Source organism: Mustelus asterias, chromosome 9 (assembly GCF_964213995.1).
Source record: "Mustelus asterias chromosome 9, sMusAst1.hap1.1, whole genome shotgun sequence".
In the NCBI taxonomy this organism is placed as follows: Eukaryota; Metazoa; Chordata; class Chondrichthyes; order Carcharhiniformes; family Triakidae; genus Mustelus; species Mustelus asterias.
The window spans coordinates 20,002,319-20,023,681 of NC_135809.1; the positions used below are offsets into that span (position 1 = coordinate 20,002,319).

Sequence of the window (21,363 nt, forward strand, 5' to 3'; positions counted from 1 at the left end):
AGTGGCAGAATATCCTAGAAGTGTCCAGGCAGGATGCCTGGCTGGCACTTCTTCTTTTGGCTGCCCCGAGGATCCCTACTTGATTCTTTAGCGAAAGAGGGTCCTGGAATGAGGTCAAAATGCTCTGTCTCTCTCTGGCCTTGCCACTGCTGGATTGCACCCATGCGATGGTGTGCGGGTCCTAGCACAAATCCGCTGCTCGACCTGGGTCTCCAAAGTGGCCGCCACCGTCTCTGTGCTCACATCCTGGAGACATGACATCAGACAGAATATGGACAGAGTCCTCCATCCTTTGTTCCATTCTGGTGGCAGCCTCTGACAATTCGCCCTGATGTTCCTCTGTCTGCCTCTGCATCTCCAACATTTTTCTCAGAGCCGATTCCAGAGGCTCATCATCAGACTTTGTCTCCAGCAGTCCACCGAGTATCAGAGACTTCAGCTGCCACTGACTTTGCCTTCTGTGGACAAGTGTCGGTGAGGTGATCACCAGATTATTAACCCTACCCTATTCCACAACTAGCCCCTACCGAGGAGCATGTATCTGTGCTGGTGGTGGGTGCAGGTAAACGCACTGACGGTCTTTATCTGATAGTTTCCTTGCATCCTCATCAGAAGTGGTAAGGGGTTGGGGCTGAGGTGTTTGCTGGAACTCTTCTCCCACCTTTTCTTGCTGGTAGCTGGAATAGAGTGGAGATAGTTAGTGATTGACTCGGCAGATTCCAACATTCATAGGCACTGTCCCAATGCTGTCGATGTACACTGGATAGACACTGGCTGGTTTGGGCTGGCCGATCTGGCATTCCATGCAGAAATGATCTCTGTCCACTTCAGCTAGCTCTGCTGCCTGCTCCTCGTGGAAGAGTTTCATCAGCTCAGGGATCTTTCACAGTGAATATATTTAGGATCCTACAGTTCAGAAGGAGGCCATTTGGCCCATCGAGTCTGCACCGACCACAATCCCACCCAGGTCCTATCCCCACAACTCTACTGAAGGCCTTGCCAATCTCCAATCACCTTGGAGACCCAGGTCCAGCAGCAGATTTGTGCTCGGACCTGCACGCCATCACATGGGTGTAATCCAGCAGCGGCGAGGCCAGAGAGAGGCAGAACATTTCGACCTCACTCGAGGACCATCTTTTGCTAAGGAATCAGGTAGGAACCCTCTGAACTTAGGTCTTCGTTTTCTCCTTTTGGTTGTGGGAGATCTTGTCCTATATAAAGACAGATGGATTGACTGTAAGCACTATGGATGAAAGAGTATTTTAGAAGCATGAATGCCAGTTGTGTGTCCTAAGTTGTGTGTCCTAAGCCCTTTCCAGTAAAGGATTAAGACATAATTTCCGCAGGATCTTACATGAGATGGTGAGCTTAAAGTTGCCAGCAGACATTCAGTGCTGATGTCCCATCTGCTGGTCATGTGTGACGTCCCTGTGGACTTTAACCCTTCGACTGTCTGATGCCTTTCAGAGTGTGTAAGGTTGGAGTGGTAGAAATTTCACTTATCCCGGTGCAGCACATCAGATCATTCATTATTTTTCTACACTCCTGTGGTCCTTTACTGTTGGCCATAGGCATTGACCTCTTTGGAGACCTCCTCTCAGGCCGGCATGGTCTGGTGAGAGGACCTTCGGCTCCCATTCCGAAGAAAGAGGATATCCTGCTTTCCATGATGGCCTGGAGGAGAGTCCCCAGGAAGGGTTTCTGAACCATTGGGCAGAGGATTCTGTCCTTTTTGGCACCGTGCTGAAACAGAACTGTACTACGTGTTGAAGTATGGCGCTAGGACCTTCGACATTAATGGCAGAGTGGACGAATTCCTCCCTGCCCATCCTGCCACGAGATTCAATATGCTCCTTGTTGATGCTTAACTAATGAGATGGAAAATGCAAAACCAGACAGAAAACTCCAACACACCGCCCAGCAGGAATCACGCTGACTTTCCCACCCGCCACCATACTTACTCTTCAGAATGGAAAATTTCACCTAGTCTTTCCAGAAAGTTCTTGCTGTCATGGTTGTTCTTAGTTGTGTTAGATCAACATCTAAGTTTCAGATTGCTCTTAAACCTTTTAATGGAGGTTTTCATTGTAAACAGCTCAATGTAACGATGCAGTTAGGGCCATTCTGCCACTAGGTGGAAATCACGCACTTCAGTTACCATTGTTAATCGAGCAACCCAAAATCAACCTCTAAACCTGTTGGTATAACTGTGCTAAATCCTTTCCTTTACATTTTTCAAATTATGCATAAGTTTTAAAAATTTATGCCAAGTTTAAAAAAAGTGACTGCAACTTTATTTATGATGCTGTGTTTTTGTTGGAATAGTTTTTTAAAAAAATTCTGCTGTCAATGGTCCTTCTTGCTCCAAGCCCAGTGCCGCTTTGAAGTTTAATGATGCTGTCAGTTTTACTCCAGATCACCGTAAATTTTTTTTTTTCAATTGCTTCTGCTTCCTCCAGCTCCGGTCAAGGTACCAATAAATTTTTTCACTGGTTATGTCGGCCTCGCTTCCTTTAGCCCCAGATCGGCTCTGTGTTAATTTTTTAATGGCAGCAGCAGCAGCTTGTTGTCAGTTCCACTTGCTCCAGCCCTGTTTCTGGTCTCACGCTCTACAGCATCATAAATCCAGTTCTCCACTTCCTTCTCAATTGCAATCTTCAATTCTGTTTGCTGCAGCCTTGTCTGGTTTAAATTTCCACAGCACTGTGAACCCCATTCACGTTCCCCATTAATCGTTCGGCCTCTGTACCAGTCCCTTGTTCTTCCTGTCTAACTCCAGTGCCGGATTTTTCCATAGCCTGTTGGGTTCACTTGCTCCAGCCTCAGCATAAATCTTGTTTCTCTAACACTTGCCTATCTTTGGGTAATTTTTTTCAAACAGCCTTGTCAATTTTCATTCCTCCTGCTCAAGAGTAAATTTCCAAATGGCATTTTGCACTTCACTTGCCTCCCACCCTAATCTACTTCGAAATAATTTCTTCAATCGTCTCAGTTGGTGGACAATTTTTAATTGGGCTTGGCTCCTAAAACTCCATGCACACGCATAATATTTTTTTTTAATGGCCACTTTTAAAATCAACACTGCCTCCACACTCAGTCGGGGTCTCATTTTTTTAAGTTGTTGCAATTAGCACAATGTTTGTAATTGGACTTGCTTTCTACAGCCCTGGTATATATTAAAATATTTGAGTTGGTAATGCTGTCATACCACCAGTGCATTGAAATCAATGAGAAATGCTTAAACAGTAATGGCAACGACTTGTATTTGCTCCAGAGGTGTAAACCCTGCCGCTCCACTGATTAAAGCCAACGCAGTTAAAAGGCAATCCATTTCCTGCAACTAACTATGAGCAAGGCCATGGGAGATTCATTGGTGTTCACTATTATATTAAATCATCAGAGGAAGACACATCTTTATCTTATGAGGGTGTAATTGGTGCATGAGGGTGAAATTTATTTCTGAATTTTTGAAATATACTGACAATAATATGGCAAAAAGAAATAGAAGGGCTGTATTTTGCAGTCAGTGATGAAGCAGCAGCCAAAAGCTGTCCACAAAAGTCTAGGGTGGAATTTTCCCATCCTGCCCGCCCTGGGAATTGTAGCGGGCGGGGGGTTCCGTTGACCTCGGGTGGGATTTTCCGGTCTTGGGGTGAGCAGAAACAAACTGCTCACATCGGGAAAGGGGGAGTACACTTCATGGAGACTGCTAGGGCGGGGTTTTCCAGCGCACTCATTCCAAGACCGGAAAATCCCGCCCTAGCATCTCCATGAGTGACTCCTCCTTTCCCGATGTCAGTTTGTTTCTGATGCCATGTCAAAGGGATCTCTATGTGTCCAAAAGCAGTGATATCATTAAGCAGAGTAAATAGCAAAAGATAGCGATGCATTCTCACAGACAGCAAACCAGGAAGTAAAAAACACTGAATCCCTTCACTTTTAATTTTACATGTAGTGAGATGCATTATTGGAACATACACACATGGGACTAGGATAGAACAAAGAACAAAGAAAATTACAGCACAGGAACAGGCTTGCACCTCCAAGCCTGCACCGACCATGCTGCCCGACTTAACTAAAATCCAACCTTCTGGGGACCATATCCCTCTATTCTCATCCTATTCATGTACTTGTCAAGACACCCCTTAAAAGTCACTACTGTATCCGCTTCCACTACCTCCCCTGGCAGCGGATTCCAGGCACCACTACTCTCTGTGTAAAAAATCTGCCTCGTACATCTCCTTTAAACCTTGCCCCTCGCTCCTTAAACCTATGCCCCCTAGTAATTGACTCTTCCACCCTGGGAAAAAGCTTCTGACTATCCACTCTGTCCATGCCTCTCATAATCTTGTAGACTTCTATCAGGTCTCCTCTCAACCTTCGTTGCTCCAGTGAGAACAAACCAAGTTTCTCCAACCTCTCCTCACAGCTAATGCCCTCCATACCAGGCAACATCCTGGTAAATCTTTTCTGAAGATTCTGCAAATCTTTTCTGAAGGTGAAATATAAACTTTTAAAACTTTTAAATAAATGAATTTTTCTTTGTCGTATTGAAGACAAATCTCAGGGAACATAAAAATATTCTTTCAGTGGCCATGAGATTGTATTGTAGTAACTACGAAATTAATAGACTATTCAAAACTCAGTTACACTTCATTCAGCACGGTGTAACTTTCTCAAGGATTCTTACAGTAAAAAATGTATATGCAGAATTTTTCATCAGATCAATGATTTCTAATTGATTGCATTCCGAGGGACTTCAATAGTGCATCCCACGGATAAGTGTGGAATCACTGACAGCAAATTTTGGATTTCTTTGTTTAACAGTGCTTGTGTAGACTCCAGAAATTACTGTCAGTTTCAGGGAGAAACTCTGTTTCACTATCATTATTACTACAAATTTCAGACCAAAATACATAAGTAACCATGCCAATTGTGGGTATTAGGTAATATAACACATTTTCTGCAATGAAGAAAATGTATTATATTAAGTACTGCAATTTCTTCGTGGCAAATTGTGCATGCACTTTTCAAAATAACTGTATAATGTTATCCATAGAAGTATAAAACAAACATTGAAGTATTTAAACAGCCATTAAACTAACGATAATTTTGATGATTTTGGGCTCTCTCCTTTCTAAATGGGAAACTAAAATAAATCTGGCACACATTAAAATATTTATTTACTTGTTCATTGTATCTCTATTCTCAACAGAAGTGCAATCAGTTTATAAATCTACATGCCAGGGCTACCTGGTTCTTATCACATAGGTATTCCAAACTTCCCTGCATGTGGTAAGTAAGTGGAGGGTTCCTGTTATATGTAACAAGAAGCAATAAAATAGTCATGATTAATTTATCCAAGAACTATGTTCAGTCTGGTTGCCCTATGACAGCAATGATCTGTGGGTTCTACTGTTGATTGCATGTTTAAGCCAAATGCTTATAATGAGCTCTGATTATGAACTTTGAGTAACCTTATTCCTGAGACCCTGAATGATAGCAGTTCCCATATGTATGATGCTTTCATCTCCATGCCAGCTTTACTCCCCAAACTGAAAAGTACTAAGAAATGTTGGGTCCCGCACAAGTGAAAGTTTGCTTATAACATGTACATTTCACATGCTTCACATTCAAAACATTTAAAGAACACACTAACTGTTCATCACAACTAGCTAACAGTTTGCAAGCACCCTTCCATGGTTGGCAAAACAACGTCAGGTTTCAAGTACTCATTATACATTGTAATCAACCAAAGGTCAACCCATATGCAGCAACTATTCACTCAGTAGTATCCAGTTAGAACATCATGTCGCCTAATCATCAGTTACACTTTCCTTATATTGAATGGGAATGAGTGGCCATCTCTAATTAATGCCTCAATGGTTTTCTGTTTGCAGATGTTTGATAGAATAGACCCTCAACATCATGTGCCAATTGGAAGGTAGCCCAATTAAACTGCCGCGGTAAAAAACAATACAAAACAATGTTCCAATTCGATATTATTCTCAGTGTTCCATAAACTTCTAGGATCAGTTTATTTGCTTATACTGTTGTGGAGAGAACATGACTAAGTGATTACAAATCAATAGTCAGAACTGACTATTAAATGGGTAATTTTTAAATAGACAGTGAGGCAGTATTCCACAACACTATAACAATAAGTGTATGACTATTTATAAACTTGCATAGCTGCGATTCAAGACTTCAGTAAGTAATTTACTGAATCATACTTACAAAGAAATTAGGTCAAAATTTACGCTGATTTCTGTACTGACTTTGCTAATAAAAATTTACAACATTTCCTGCGGAGTTCATTTTCAATGTAAATTTTCCTCAAGTTATGCCCCCTCCTTTCAAAGCTGTTGTTATCATCTCCCTCCTCAAAAATCCTCTGTACTTGTAAACTGCAGCCCCATTTCAACGTCCCTTTCCTACACAAAATCCTTGGATGGGTTATCACTTCCCAAATCCTTAATTCCCACAATTTCATATTTGAATCCACTCAATCAGGTTTTGAGCTCAACCACAGTCCTGAAAAGACCCTTTATTAAAGTCACAAATGACATTCTTTGTAACTGTGACCATGATAAGCGATCCCTTCACATCCCGGACCTATCTGCAGCTTCCAACACACCATCCTCCTCCAATGCTTCTTCTCCATCATCCAGCTGGTTGGAAATACCCTGGTTTGGTTCCATTATCCATCAAAACATAGCCAGAGACTCAGCTGCAATTGCGTCTCTTCTCACTCTGATTTTGTTACCTTTGGAGTTCCCCAAATATCCTATCTTGGCCTTCTTCTATTTCCCATCTATATGTGACCCCCTCAGTGATATAGAACATAGAACATAGAAAGCCACAGCACAAACAGGCCCTTCGGCCCACAAGTTGCGCCGATCACATCCCCACCTCTAGTCCTATCTATAGCCCTCAATCCCATTAAATCCCATGTACTCATCCAGAAGTCTCTTAAAAGACCCCAACGAGTTTGCCTCCACCACCACCGACGTCAGCCGATTCCACTCACCCACCACCCTCTGAGTGAAAAACTTACCCCTGACATCTCCTCTGTACCTACCCCCCAGCACCTTAAACCTGTGTCCTCTCGTAGCAACCATTTCAGCCCTTGGAAATAGCCTCTGAGAGTCTACCCTATCCAGACCTCTCAACATCTTGTAAACCTCTATCAGGTCACCTCTCATCCTTCGTCTGTTTGCTTATACTGTTGACAACTGGCTGTATCTCACTACCAACTCAGTGGACCCATCAACTTTCTCTGATTTATCACTCTGCTTGTCCTACATAAAGAATGGATGAGAAGAAATTTATCCAGCTAAATATTGAGAAGGCTTCATTGTCTTTGAGCCTTGCTGATCACATCCCTGACAACTTAAACTGAACAATATAGTTTTCAACCTTTGTGTTGTTTTTGACCCGAAGTTGAATTTCCAATTGCATATCCACACTTTCTGTGTCATGACGAGGGACCTTCCCTCATCTCACCTGCTGCTGAAACTCTCATTCCTGCATTTGTTACCTCTAGATTTGATGAGTCAAATGTTCACCGGGCTATCTTCCATTTTCTGCCTTACATAAACTTATGCTCAGCCAAAACTCTGTGGCCCAAGTCTTAACTAGCTCCAAATCGCATTCACCTATCATTCCTATGCTTGTTGATGTTCACTGTCTCCCAAACCCACAATGCCTCAATTTTAAAATCCTCATCCTTGGATGGAATTTTCCCATTAGCAGCGGTTATCGTGGCAGGCGGGGCCATTAAATCGGCTTGATGGAGAAAGTCAGTTCCCCACTGGCAGGTGGGGCCACTAGAAACATAGAAGAAAGGAGCAGGAGGAGGCCATTTGGCCCTTCGAGCCTGCTCCGCCATTCATTACGATCATTGTTGATCGTCCAACTCAATAACCTAATCCTGCTTTCTTCCCATAACCTTTGATCCCATTCGCCCCAACTGCTACACCGAGCCACGCCTTGAATACATTCAATGTTTTGGCATCAATTACTTCCTGTGGTACTGAATTCCACAGGCTCACCACTCTTTGGATGAAGAAATGTAATTAAACTGGCATGACGGAAAAAGTCAGTTCCCCACTGGCTGGAAATTAGTTTGGAATTTTGTTCTCTCAACTTTGATAATGGATTAACAGCAGGTTGGATTTCCTGCTGATCTAGGTCAGGAACCATGTTTACATTAATTTGTATCTCATGAATACTCATTAAAAGGTCAACTCAGCAGAAGTACACCCCCCTCCAAATTAAGTGGCCCATTAGATGATAATTAGAATGGTCTGTTTGCTGAATGTATATAAGTGGCACTCATCTGGCAAGCTTCAGTTCATCAGTGACTTGCAGTAGACAGTGCTTTTTGCCTATTTTTAAGAACGTTGCTACAAGATATCAGATGTCTGCATTTCAAGCCACTTCAAGGTGTGGCAAATGAGGCCAGCAGGGAAGTGGGTAGACAGAGGTTGGGCTGAGGATGGGGATGCCTGTGGAGAATGCTAGAGAGGCCGGGATGGATGGAGGCAGGATATGAAGGGGAAAAAGGCAGAATGGTTGAGAGGTAAGGGTGGGGACTCGAGTCCTGGGGCTGAGGCCATGTAGGAGGCATATTGAAGAATTGTCCTATGACTGCACATGCCATGTTAGAGGGCTCTGCATGACACACAAGTCTTGGTCCAAGTCAAGAGCAAGGAGAGGAAGGTCTTTCTGTGAAGTGACTGTTGTGCACAGTATGGTGTGCAGGAGTGGTAGTCACCTAAGGCATTTGGTCTTGGGGGTTCGAGCCATGGCATTGTGAGGCAGAAGGCACAGTAGCATTCAAGGGAGACATCTGGATCCTGTAAGTAGGTAGCTGAAAAATATGGGGCGGCTCTGTATGATACTGAAAAGCCATGGTGCATATGGCCTGGAGAAGGTGAGGAGTCAGATCGATAGAGGACATGGGGATATCAAGTTTAAAAATTCAGGGGAGAACAGGAATATCCACATGAATAATGATGAGATCAAGGTTAACGGGAGATGTTGGATAGAGACAGGAGGAAGGGGATCATGGAGGAAGCATTAGCCACCTTCATCACTAACTATAGGGGTCATCCTTGGAAGGCACAGTAACCTGAGAACATGTGGTCGTTGTGGAATGTAAGAAGCATTGGACTAGTGCACCTCCATGAACAACTACACATAATATTGTCTATTCAACCATGGTGTCAACAAGTCAGTGGGCATGGAATTCTTCAAGCGTCTGAAACGCCATTGCACACATGGATAAACTCATACCAGTATGGCAGCAGCTTAGCAAGACCCAACGGGAAAAACATTCATCAATCGTTAGCACTTGTTAATCTCAAGAAGGAGCTATATTTGGACAGTACCATCTCTTCAAATGCCAGCTTTCATATGTGAAACTTTGAGATGCCTCATCTTGCTACTGAGCCCTAAGATGCCATCGGATATCAGGACACAGTGACCTATAACTCAAAGGCATTCATTCAAAGTTGCAAGTTATGTTCATATTGTCCTCACAGAGTGGCTCAGCAGGACCTTCATTTGATTATTGAGAAACACTCATGATCCTGCATTTGACAGAAACCTGCAAAGTGTATATCCTGGATTACTCGGCAGTTGAGCGGGATGTGGTGCAGTAGTCAGTGACAACTTCTCTCTTCACAAATCCTAACAAGCACTCAGGAGATGTGCCAAAACATTGCTTTCATAGTTACAATCTGTGACATTAATGATCTCACAAAGGCCAATCCCTTGTTATCTACCTAAGTCAATGACTGCAATGTCATGCAATGAATTCCATATCGATTTGCATACTGTGCCTTCCGTAAAGCACTGCTGGACAGCAATTCAGGACCAAAGTTTGATCCTCACAGGTAAATAGATGTCTTCATCAGGATGAGCACACACCTCTGACATAGAAACATAGAGTCATCGGGGTTTACAGGATGGAAACTGGCCCTTCGGTCTAACTTGCCCATGCTGCCCTATTTTTACCACTAAGCTAGTCCCAATTGCCTGCGTTTGGCCTATATTCCTCTATACCTATCTTACCCACGTAACTGTCTAAATGCTTTTTAAAAGACAAAATTGTACTCCTCCTCTGGCAGCTTGTTCCAGACACTCGCCACTCTGTGCGTTAAATAATTGCCCCTCTGAACCCTTTTGTATCTCTCCCCTCTCATCTTAAACCTATGCCCTCTAGTTTTAGACTCCCCTACCTTTGGGAAAAGATGTTGATTACCTACCTTATCTATGCCCCTCATTATTTTATAGACCTCTATAAAATCATCCCTAAGCCTCCTACGCTCCAGGGTAAAAAGTCCCAGTCTATCCAGCCTCTCCTTATAACTCAAACCATCAAGTTCCGGTAACATCCTAGTACATCTTTCCTGCACTCTTTCTAGTTTAATAATATCCTTTCTATAATAGGGTGTACACAATGACATCACATACTTATCCACTAACTACAGACGACAGTGTGAAAGCATAGGGATAGTCACTAACCTTGAAGACCAATTCTCATAAGGCAAATTAATGTTTGCCTGAGATGCAAGGGTCATATATGTATTGTTCTGCCTTCATTTTCATACATGAAATGAAATGCCTTTGTTCATATTGCAGATGTGGAAATAAAGGCAATTTACTGTGATAAGATTGAGTGAGACTTAATGGAACTGAGGAACCAGATGGGAGATAATTGTGGGCAGTTCATTTTGTACAGTTGAGTGAATGCAGGGCCTCGCATCATATTGGTTAGGCATTCATTACCTGAGATTCTGAGAGGAATAAATGCAAAATATATTTACATTATACAGTGAATGAACACCCATGGCATAACTGTGCATTCAAAACTTCTCAATTTTCCTAACCCTACTGCTACATCTAGATGTTACCCCGATATCTGAAGCAGAGATGAAGCTAGCCTGCTGACTGCTATTGTCTGTTCTATGAGAAGACTTTGGTGGGCGTTCTCTTGTGGCCCAAGGCCTGGAAGGCCCTAGCTTGCTAATGGCCTCCTGATCTGGGGCAGGCGCACCCTCGACTACTTAATCTGCTGGAATTGATGGCGTTACAGGCTGAGGAGTGTTGGAGCAGCAGGGCACTTTGAGTGTCTTGGGTGGATGTCCTCAGGGTGCCTGACTGGTGCTCCTGCTCCCTTTGTGCATTCAATGGCACCTTCCTGTCCCCTTGAGGAGAAGAGTCAACCGAAAAGGTCCTTTGCCCAGAACTGGAACTCTAGAGCGATGTTACGGAGGGCTGAACGCAAATCTGGCAGGAATTGCTGGACTTGGGTCTCCAAGTTTGCTGCGACCCTTCCCTTGGAGAGCTTGGATGGGCTCGCATGTCATTTAGGCATCCCTCCATCCTTCGTTCTGGTCTGGTGACGGCCTCTGACAACTCTGCTTCATGTTCCCTGCCTGTCACCTCCAACAGGTCTCTCAGGGATGATTCCAGAGGTTCGTCATCGGACTTGGTCTCAGCAGGGGCCTGCTCTCCAGCAGTCATCTGGGTGTTTTGGCTAATATTGCTCTTGTTCAACACCTTGGTAATAGCAAGTGGGGTGTCATCTTCTGTCACTGCACCTTGCTCAGTTTTTAAAAGTTTTTAAAAGCTTATTAGTGTCACAAGTAAGGCTTACATTAACACTGCAATGAAGTTACTGTTAAAAGCCCCTAGTTGCCACACTCTGGCGCCTGTTCGGGTACACTGAGGAAAAATTTAGCATGGCCATTAAACCTAACCAGCATGTCTTTTGGACTGTGGGAAGAAACTGGAGCACCCGGAGAGAACCCACACAGACACAGGGAGAACATGCAAACTCCACACACACAGTGACCCAAACCGGGAATCGAACCCGAATCCCTGGCGCTGAGAGGCAGCAGTGTTAACCACTATGCAAGATTCTTGCCAACAGAATTTTATTGCAATTATGGTGGAAACCATGTTTACGTGCAAAGACTGATTTCCCAATGCACTGCTTGTGCTGTTACAGTCAAAAGGTGGAAGCAGCTCTGAGAAACCTTGGGGTTTTGGCCGTGGTACATCACTCAGAACAGCCTGCCATTTCCATCATCATTAATATGCAGAACAGGGATATGTCTAAGAAAGGAAATGTCCCAACTGCATAGTCATTCTGAACACACGGGGGTCCAAAGATTTATCCACACACTGCGACTGACAGCACTTTAGTTAGGTGCAATGCAGGTCTCAGTCAGTAAGAATTAAAAAACAGACTCATCATCACACTCCAGAATACTCAATTAGCTCATACTGAATTGACTGACAGAAATTGAAGATGCATTTTAGGATTTGTAGAAATATTTGAAAATATTTAGCAAATGACTGACCAATGTAAGACATCACACTTTATTTATCAACCAAGTTATTGGAGCATAAAATTGCCACATAATGTAGTTGAGGCAGTGAAATTTGCATAACTTAAGGGAAAATTGGATAAATATTTGAAGCAAGACAAGATACAGGATCCTGGAAGAGAAATGGTCAATGTAATTGACATTAAATTGCACCAGCAAAGAGCAGACAGATCTCTGGTAAGCTGCATAACTTGCAACCGTATAATAATTTACAATGTGAAATATCAGATTACAAGAAAATAATTGCTAAATCTATTCAACCTGGAATGCAATAATCTTCTGCATCCTGGCTCTAACATGTATTAATACTCACTCATGCACATGCTACACAACTTGCATTTTCTAGTGTCTTTAATGTAGCTGAACATACTAACTCATTTCATATGAGCATTCAAACAAAATTGACAAAACCACAAAAGCAAGTGGTAGGACAAACAACTGAAAGTTTGTTCAATGATGTCAGTATTTAAGGAATATCAGATTGAAGGAGGCAGAGGAAGACACACACATACCCCTACCTCTCCCAAGCTGGGTTAGAGATATGAAAATTAATCCTAATTTTTTTCATAACTTTGAAAATGTAATACATTTGAAAAGACCTATGGTATGCCTCACAGCATTTCCCCTAGTTTAATCCACCAACCTCACCCCTTTCCCTTTTGCTCTATGCCCCCTCCTTCTAAATCCACATGCCTGAAATGCAACCTTCTCCTTCCTCCCACCTCAAATTCGCCAAAGAATTTCTATTCTCCCAACTGTTGGGTAAATTTTGAGACATTTCTGCGCATTACAAATTCATTACAAATCCGGCTGCACCAAGATGCACCATTAATGTACTGGTAGCAATGACCATTGTACCCTGTTCATTGAGGAGTGTAGGAGAGAATGTCAGGAGTAGCAGAAGGCATTCCTGAAAATGAAATTAAAATATTGATGAAGCTACAACACAGGACTACAAACATTTCCCCTTCTGCATGTGGAAGGTGAGTGTTTCCCTTATCTGCTGGGGGTCCTAATGTCTGTAGGGGCAGCCATGTCTTTGAGGGGGGCTTAAATTGAACTTTGAGATTGGGATGCCCTTATCTCAGATTCCCCGAGTTGTCAGTGCATTTAGGCTCTGCCGTTCCAGCTGGCTGTGTGATCCTTGCTAGCACTCTAAAATTACACAGAATGTCATTAAATCAGGTGAGAAAAGGCAGCTGTGAAGCCAGCCTGAGTTTCACACGGCTTTTCTCACCTGATCCGACAAGACTGCACCCATAGTTTCATTGTGCACCTTTGGTAAAACATTTTCAGGATTTATCTTCTAACATCTTTTCTAACTGTACATCTTTATTTCCCATATGTTTATCTTTTCTTTTGATGAACATTTTAATTCTTTGAATTAAAAGTGGAAATCAGTATTTACTTTCAATCATGAATGTATCCATGAGATTTCCAGAAACAATACCTTTAAGGAAAATCACAGAAACGGCGATTGTAGAAGAATTAATCAAATTATTTACAAGATACGGATTGCCAAAGGAAATACATTGTGATTCGGGTTCAAGTTTCATGTTCATGTGGAAGTAATGAGAAGTCTGGAGATAAAGCAGCTCAGGTCCAAATTTTAAAAACCATGATTCGAGCTAGGAATATCCTCATGACTGGGATCAGGGAATTCCATTCTTGTTGTTTGCTGTTAGGGGTGCCCCTAATGACACTTTTATAAGGTAGTAAGAATAGTAGTATTTTTCAAAGCAGGTTTCTGAATTGGTGTTTTATTCAGCAGTATTTTAAAATTTGCCATTTTTATTATATAGCTCATAAGTCCTTTACAATGACCATGTCCCCATGGCCACCGACAATCTACTTCCGGAACCAACTGGCCAGGCTCTCTCCTGTCCATGCCTCCCCGGAGGAACAATTGGATGTAACAAGGCCCTTTAAGCCGAGGCTGCCTACCCTGTCAGAAATTTCCTGACTCGAGCTACATGCCTCCATATCAAAAATCCAGTCCCATCAGACAGAAAAATACACTTCACCCTTTGCCCTGATATCTTCACTTTGGAGAGACTGGGAAATCAAAGCCAAGCAGGTTGTGAACTAAAATTCTTAATGCTGAGTCAGAGAGAAGGCTTTCATCAGACAGGTTTGGAAACTTGAAGAAATGCAAAGAAGATCTGGCAAAATTGTTTGCTGATTCAAATTCCAAACTAATTCCAATTGCACTGCTGTTGCGCAAACGCCCACCACCCAAGTCCCAAAAATCATTAGCTAAACCTCTTTATCATTTAAAAAAAATTCTACTTTTAGTACATTCCTCAGATATGCAACATCATAAATAGAGAAACTTAAGAAGAAACTTAATGTCACAAATGACTTATTTTAGTCAAACAACAGACAGACATGAAAGTACACTCTTTAGGGTTACTTTAAAACAAACTTCTGACTAAATTCATATAATACATTATCTTTGAATAGCATGCAAGAAACAATACTTTTCACTGTATACTAATAAATGTGACAATAATAAATCAAATCTTTGCATTTATTTGCTAGAAAATCAGAACCATATGATTAATTTGAAAGATGAATGAAATTAACAAATAAATTCCTACCTTTTTATATAATTAACACAATGGAATATTTGTATGAATTCTACATGTAATACGACATGTGAAATACTGTCATTTAAATTTTTGCTGAGACAGTCTTAAACGTTCTATTAAATTCAGTAATATACTATTCCGCTTGTCAGATAGCAAAACTTGAAAAATGCATTTGGCTCACCTCCAGCCTGACTCTTGCTGAAGTGGATTCCCATCTAGTAACAACTCCTGCAGACTGTGACATCCATCAAGACTTAAAAGGAAGCTCATGAGATCTATGTTAAAGAAAATAGATTCAGAACTGATTAAAGCAGATAAAACAAATAAAATGGGTAATATATATGTTCTAAAAAATCAAGAATGTTGGAAAAACAATTTGAAGGGCATGACTTTTACAAAGATAAATATATTCATATTCTATATTTTATAATATCAAGGACTTTGTCAGTTTATGACACTTCAATGTATAAGTTACAATGGAGTGCTTTATTCTAATGCACGACAAAGTTTAAAAAAAACAATAAGTTGAAATTTCACTCCCACGTTCAGAAAAACCTACAGATCTGACTTACATCACATTATATGGGGCTAAAGATTTAAAGCTACACATAGTTGTAATTCAATAATGCTGTGCTGAAGTAGCAATTGGATTTGTGTTAGCCGCAATCTAGTAAATGGCAGATCTGCCAACTCCTGAATAAGAGGTAAGATGGGTTAATATATACGCTCTTTCTGTAATTTTACATATTTTAAATGTACTGACAGACCTTTTGCATTTCTCCAGAATTAACTATTTGTATTTTTGCAGTACTTGCACGTCTCATCTTTTCAAATCGAGTGAGTGGGATTAAATTGTTTCACTCTTTGCTTAACTATGACATATCCCAGTGGCACCATCACAACAATCTTGTTGGTCACAAGGGGGCCTTATACGACAGTATTATGACAGGATGGCACAATCATCTTAACCCATGGAATGAACAGTTGGCGACTCTTCTAAGGTATGTAGGGATTTATTTTCATCTTCAGGGACCTCAGCTCAAGCTTTGTGAGCCAAAAGTGCATGCAAGGAATCCAAACATTAATGGATGTAATGTTGTGGGGCTGTACATGTAAATTCCCAGTGAGTACCCCCAGAATGGAAAGTTCTTTATCAGCAGTGCTCAACATGAAAATACATGAAGGATTACTTTTATGTCACACAAAATCAAAGAGACAAAGACAAAATTTATCAGCATAGTTGTATAATCTTGTATAGATTGGTAAAGGTTTTCTGCACTGTATAGATAACAGAAAATAGGTAATTTTGACTAGCTTTAAATCCAACCATGGTACAAAATACTTGCTGATCACATCCCGATATCAACCTTAACTCAATGGAATCTTTCCCATTTCAGCAGTTGCAGAGAGAAATAATTAAAATGTAAACAGCACAGAAAGATTGGTTCATTTTGAATATGACAGACAGCTCCTTGCTAAATTTGAGTGGTCAGACATTCAAGTTCAGAAACCCTGCTAACTTGGATATATAAAAGTTTTATGTGTAAATCCAAGAATCTGTTTAAAATCCCAGCAGCGAAATATGATTTGAATTTCAAAATTTAAAAAAAAATCTATTTATATTTCCATGGAACAGTTTAAACAATCAATCAATCATAGAACCCTACAGTGCAGAAGGAGGCCATTCGGTCCATCAAGTCTGCACCGACCACAATCCCACCCAGGCCCTATCCCATAACCCCATGCATTTACCCTAGCTAGCCCCCCTAACACTAAGGGACAATTTAGCATGGCCAATCCACCTAGTCTCCTACAACACCAGGAAAAAAATACTTACAAACTATTTCCAGAAGATTCTTTGTTTTTGAAATTACAGTCCATTTATTACCTTGTTAACTCAAGAGATTAGGTGAAAGGTTACCCACTGTAAATACATAACTATATCATGCAACTGCTGTGATTGTTCACCTTCTGCGATTAAATTCACCTGATATTTAAACTTAAAATGGCCTCTGATATGATGTAAAACTGCTTTCAAAGAATGGTGTTGGGATCTAATGGAGGCATAGGGTAAGACCGAGAGCTAAAAGCTACCAGTCACCACCTGATGTTTAATTTGGTATCTGGTTGGAAATAGGAGACAAACAGAATAAGGATAAGGCTTTCATTTTGTGATTTGCAGTATGTGACAAGTAATGGTACCCACAGAACTGCACTTGGACCTCAGTTTTTCGTCATATATATCAGATGACGCTAAGTTAAGAGGGCCTAATCTATTGTTTAACCCTGGTTTGAGGCAGCAAGAAGTATCTTAACTTAGAGTCAATGTTTTAAGTTGTGCAGAACTTAATTTTCACAGGTCATGCTACAATATGGATACATGGTTTGCTCCAGTAGCATGATATTGGAGTACCAGTAAGTGTTCTGTACACAATTCAGTATATATTTAGATGGTTTGGGCCATCTGTTCCAATTTTTTAGGTATTTTCCAATCTTAAAGTTCATGTATTGTAAATCACGCTTTCCTCATACATTTTGAGACTCTCCATTGTTGCCAAGTAATCAAAATGAGTTCTTGGTAAAGATATCTGGGAAATAGCAGCAGGATTAGACCATTCAACCTCTTGGGCATGTTCCATGATTCAGTCAGATCATTGCTGCTCTGTAACTGAAATCCATTTACCAAACTTTCCTCAATCTGCCACGATACCCTTACCTGACAACAATCTAAAAATCTGTTCAGTCTTGCAAATTCCAATTGATTCAACATTCACAATCTTTTGTGGGAGCAAGGTTCAAATTTTCATCATCCTTTTTGTGAAAAAAGTGCTTAATTTCATGCTGAATTGGTTTGCTCTCATGTTAAGATTGTGCCTCTTTGTCCAAATTCCATCACCAGGGAAAATAGTTTCTCTTTATCTACCTCATTGTCATAGAATTCATAGAATCCCTACAGTACAGAAGGAGGCCATTCGGCCCAGCCAGTATGTACCGACCACAATCCCACCCAGCCCTAATCCCGTAATCCTCATTTACCCTGCTAATCCACCTGACACTGGGGTCAATTTAGCATAGCCAATCAACCTAACCCACACATCTTTGGACTGTGGGAGGAAACCGGAGCACCCGGAGGAAACCCATGCAGACATGGCGAGAAAGTGCAAACTCCACACAGACTGTGCAAATTCCTTGAATTCCTTAATTGTCTTAAGCATCTTGACTGACCATTCCTCAGTCTCAAAGGAAGACAAACCAAGTTTTTGAAACCTCATTCATCATTAGTTATGTTATTTTAATCTTTTATGTTATGCTATCATTTTATGAAATCTGCAGGGTACCCTCACCAAGTCTAAGATGGAGCACTTCAAATAGGGTCTGACCAATGTATGGGCACATGAAGCATAAATTCCTACCTATTGTAATTCATTCTCAAAACTCTAATTACTTCACACAAGTGGCCAAGGTAGGTGAATGTATTCTCAAATACCATATTTCATCAACTGCATCACTAGCTTCAGACATTGCTGAATGCATTACACCCCCATCACTCTCCTACCACCAGTCTCTATCACACACAACTCATAGCTAACATTCACAGCTTCATCTCACTGACACACATAGCATTGTTGCAAGCCTCACATCCACATCTCACAGCTTGCAAACACTGCGAGCTATTCAACATTCTACATAAAGTAAAACACGTACAAAAATATTCTGAGTTATAGATTGTCGTTTCTAATTTTAAAAATAACTCCAAACTCAATTCCGAGTTTAAACTGAATTTTGATCTTGAATCATCGAACCGATCTCATACTGGCTCAATGAGTGATGTTTAAATGCAGCTCTAGGGGTCCCTGTCCTCCAGGCCAAAGGAGGTTCAAGCTCTGACAAGGCTTTTAAGCAAGTGAATAATTAGTTAAAAACAATAAAAAGAAAAATAATAGAGAGAAAAAGCAAAATGTTAACTCACCTGATAAGCGATTATTGCTGACGTTAAGCCTCTCCAATAGCAGAAAGTTAGACATGGTTGTAAGGTGTGTCAGACTAAAAAATAAAGCAGCACAGGAACATTATTTTACACATACAGAATGAGTTCAGTTACCTATTGACGATGAATTATAAGATGTTTCCATTCATGATAATGAATTCTACTAAATTTATTACAACTTCTGCAAGTCAGCTTTTGCATTTTTAATCATCTATATGTGTGTAATTGTGCAGTAATTGGACAAGAGGCAAATGTTTGTGCACTATGTATCTTCTTACAATACAATCGTCCAATCTATTTTGTGATAAACTGACTGACTTTTGGTATAGTTAACAAAAACAAAAGCAATTAAAGTTTCTTGCCTTGTTTGATGATATACTGACAAAATCATATCATAGGAAAACGGAAGTTGTTGAATTCCTCATGACCAGCTTAAAGGAATCTTATAGAAGTTCGAAGATATTCCTCCTTAGTTTCTTAACACTATCGACACTTCCACGTCACATTTACATATTACGCTGCACTCTTCACAGAATTATACATTTTACATGAACCAATCCAAAGTTACTCCCAGCTTTCTGGGAATAAGACCCTAACTTCCCAGCAAAGTTACTCCCTGTTTCACTGTGTCGTAAGTCAAAAGTTGTTTCCCTCAGTCTTCTGAGAGTCCCCAAACTGACTTCTAGCGGCAAGGCTCACTCCAGCAATTCATTCTCCCAGCTTCGCCTGGGCAAATATTCCATTGTTGTTCAATCTCTGCAGTTTCCTTCTCTTCAACCTTTCACAAGCTCCGCCAGCATTCTACCTGACAGCTAACAGAGAAATAGCCTTTTACCTTCTGCTGATCACAGCAGCTGTAATCCCTATCTCTCTCTCTCTTTCTGGGGTTCACTCTCTCTTGTGTCCAAGGATTTTTAATCAGACTGCCTGAGAATCGTTAGATCTACCCATGGCAAAGCCAACTGCTCTGTCCTTTGTTTTCAAGTGTTAATGGGGTTTGTGAGGCCATGATATTCAAGCCACAGATTTATTGTCAGACAGAACTAGTAGTAGGTCACATGCAACTCTCCATTACTGCATTTTGAATTAAAGAGACATTTAAAACATAACCATCTTATGAAACATCAAAACTGTCGCATCATGTAATTTTAAAATATTTGAAAAACTAAAAACTCTGTTCATAACTTCCTCAGGTCTCCAATGTTTACCAGTGGGCAATGATTGATTGTTAGGCTGTGAACAATAACTGAACTGATTAGGAGATGTTCACAGTTGCTAGGCATAGAAAAATCTAAAATATATTTATAAAGCAAGTGTTGATGATTTTGCTATGCTTAGCACCATTTCCCCCATTGTGGTCAATGATTTTTATGACAAAACAGAGTGCCTTAGGAAGGGTGTGTGGATGTTGAGATGTTCACAGGTAACATACAGGCTGGTATCCAGTGTTCAATGAGGTGGTCAAACATTTGACAGACACCAAGAGGTCATTATGCTAAATTTAATGAAGAAGTTGAAATTTAAGGAAATTGAAACAAGTACAGCACCAATATTCAGAGTGGCTGTGTATAAGCTTGTTGTTCTAATCTTACAATTGTCGGGTGTAAAATTAGTTTTGCAAGCCAGATCTAAATCAATAGCAGCTCAACGAGAGAGAATTTTAAGGTGCAGTGCCAAGTTTGAGTCCATAATGACTCCAGACACCACACTAGGCGTACTGAGCATGTTGCAAGGGTAATGCACATCCACCAGCAAGATGATGAATGTGCCAATTTACTGATCATAGATTGACAAAATCTGATTTTCCTTCAAATAAGATCTTGCACTTATCTGGGATCGGAGTATGTTTCAATTATGTTTAATTAATCTAAAAAAAAAGGTCTGGGGATCACCACCCTGGCCCATCGCCAAGACCCTGATTAACCCTCTCGCAAACTCTCAGGCCTTCCCTTCCCTCCCCATCCTGTAATCCTTTCCTGCAACTCCAGCACCTGGAACGTAGACCGGAATTCTCCCGCCATTCACATCAACGGAATTCTCTGGTCCCACCGGCAGCACACCCCTTGCCATGGGTTTGCCGGCAGTTTGGGGTGACTTCAATGGGAATTCCCATTGACAGGAGTGGGACCAGAGGATTGCACTGGCAGCGAACAGTGCGTTGCCTCCTGCGCTGAAATAAACACTGAGGGGAGGCCAGAGATTCTTGCCCATACTCTCAGGCTGGTTGGTGCAGTTCCTGTTCGAGCACTGCAGTACTGCTGCTGAAGCAACTGGAGAGCTGTCAGTCAATCTGATTGAATGGCAGCACTCTAGGTGGGACTTCCTCCTGAGCAAGAAACAGAAGTGCCATCTTATGCCAATCAATGCTTGTTCTAGTCAG

The 21,363-nt window shown here is 41.2% G+C and overlaps 1 protein-coding gene across 1 annotated transcript in view; it reads right to left on the reverse strand.

Annotated features, from left to right (window-relative positions):
• The window catches only part of lrriq1 (leucine-rich repeats and IQ motif containing 1), a 147,667-nt gene that overhangs the window by 77,797 nt on the left and 48,507 nt on the right, over positions 1 to 21,363 (reverse strand). Inside the window, 2 exon segments of the mRNA XM_078221103.1 lie at positions 15,177 to 15,270; positions 18,966 to 19,039. Coding sequence (XP_078077229.1) covers positions 15,177 to 15,270; positions 18,966 to 19,039 — 168 coding nt within the window.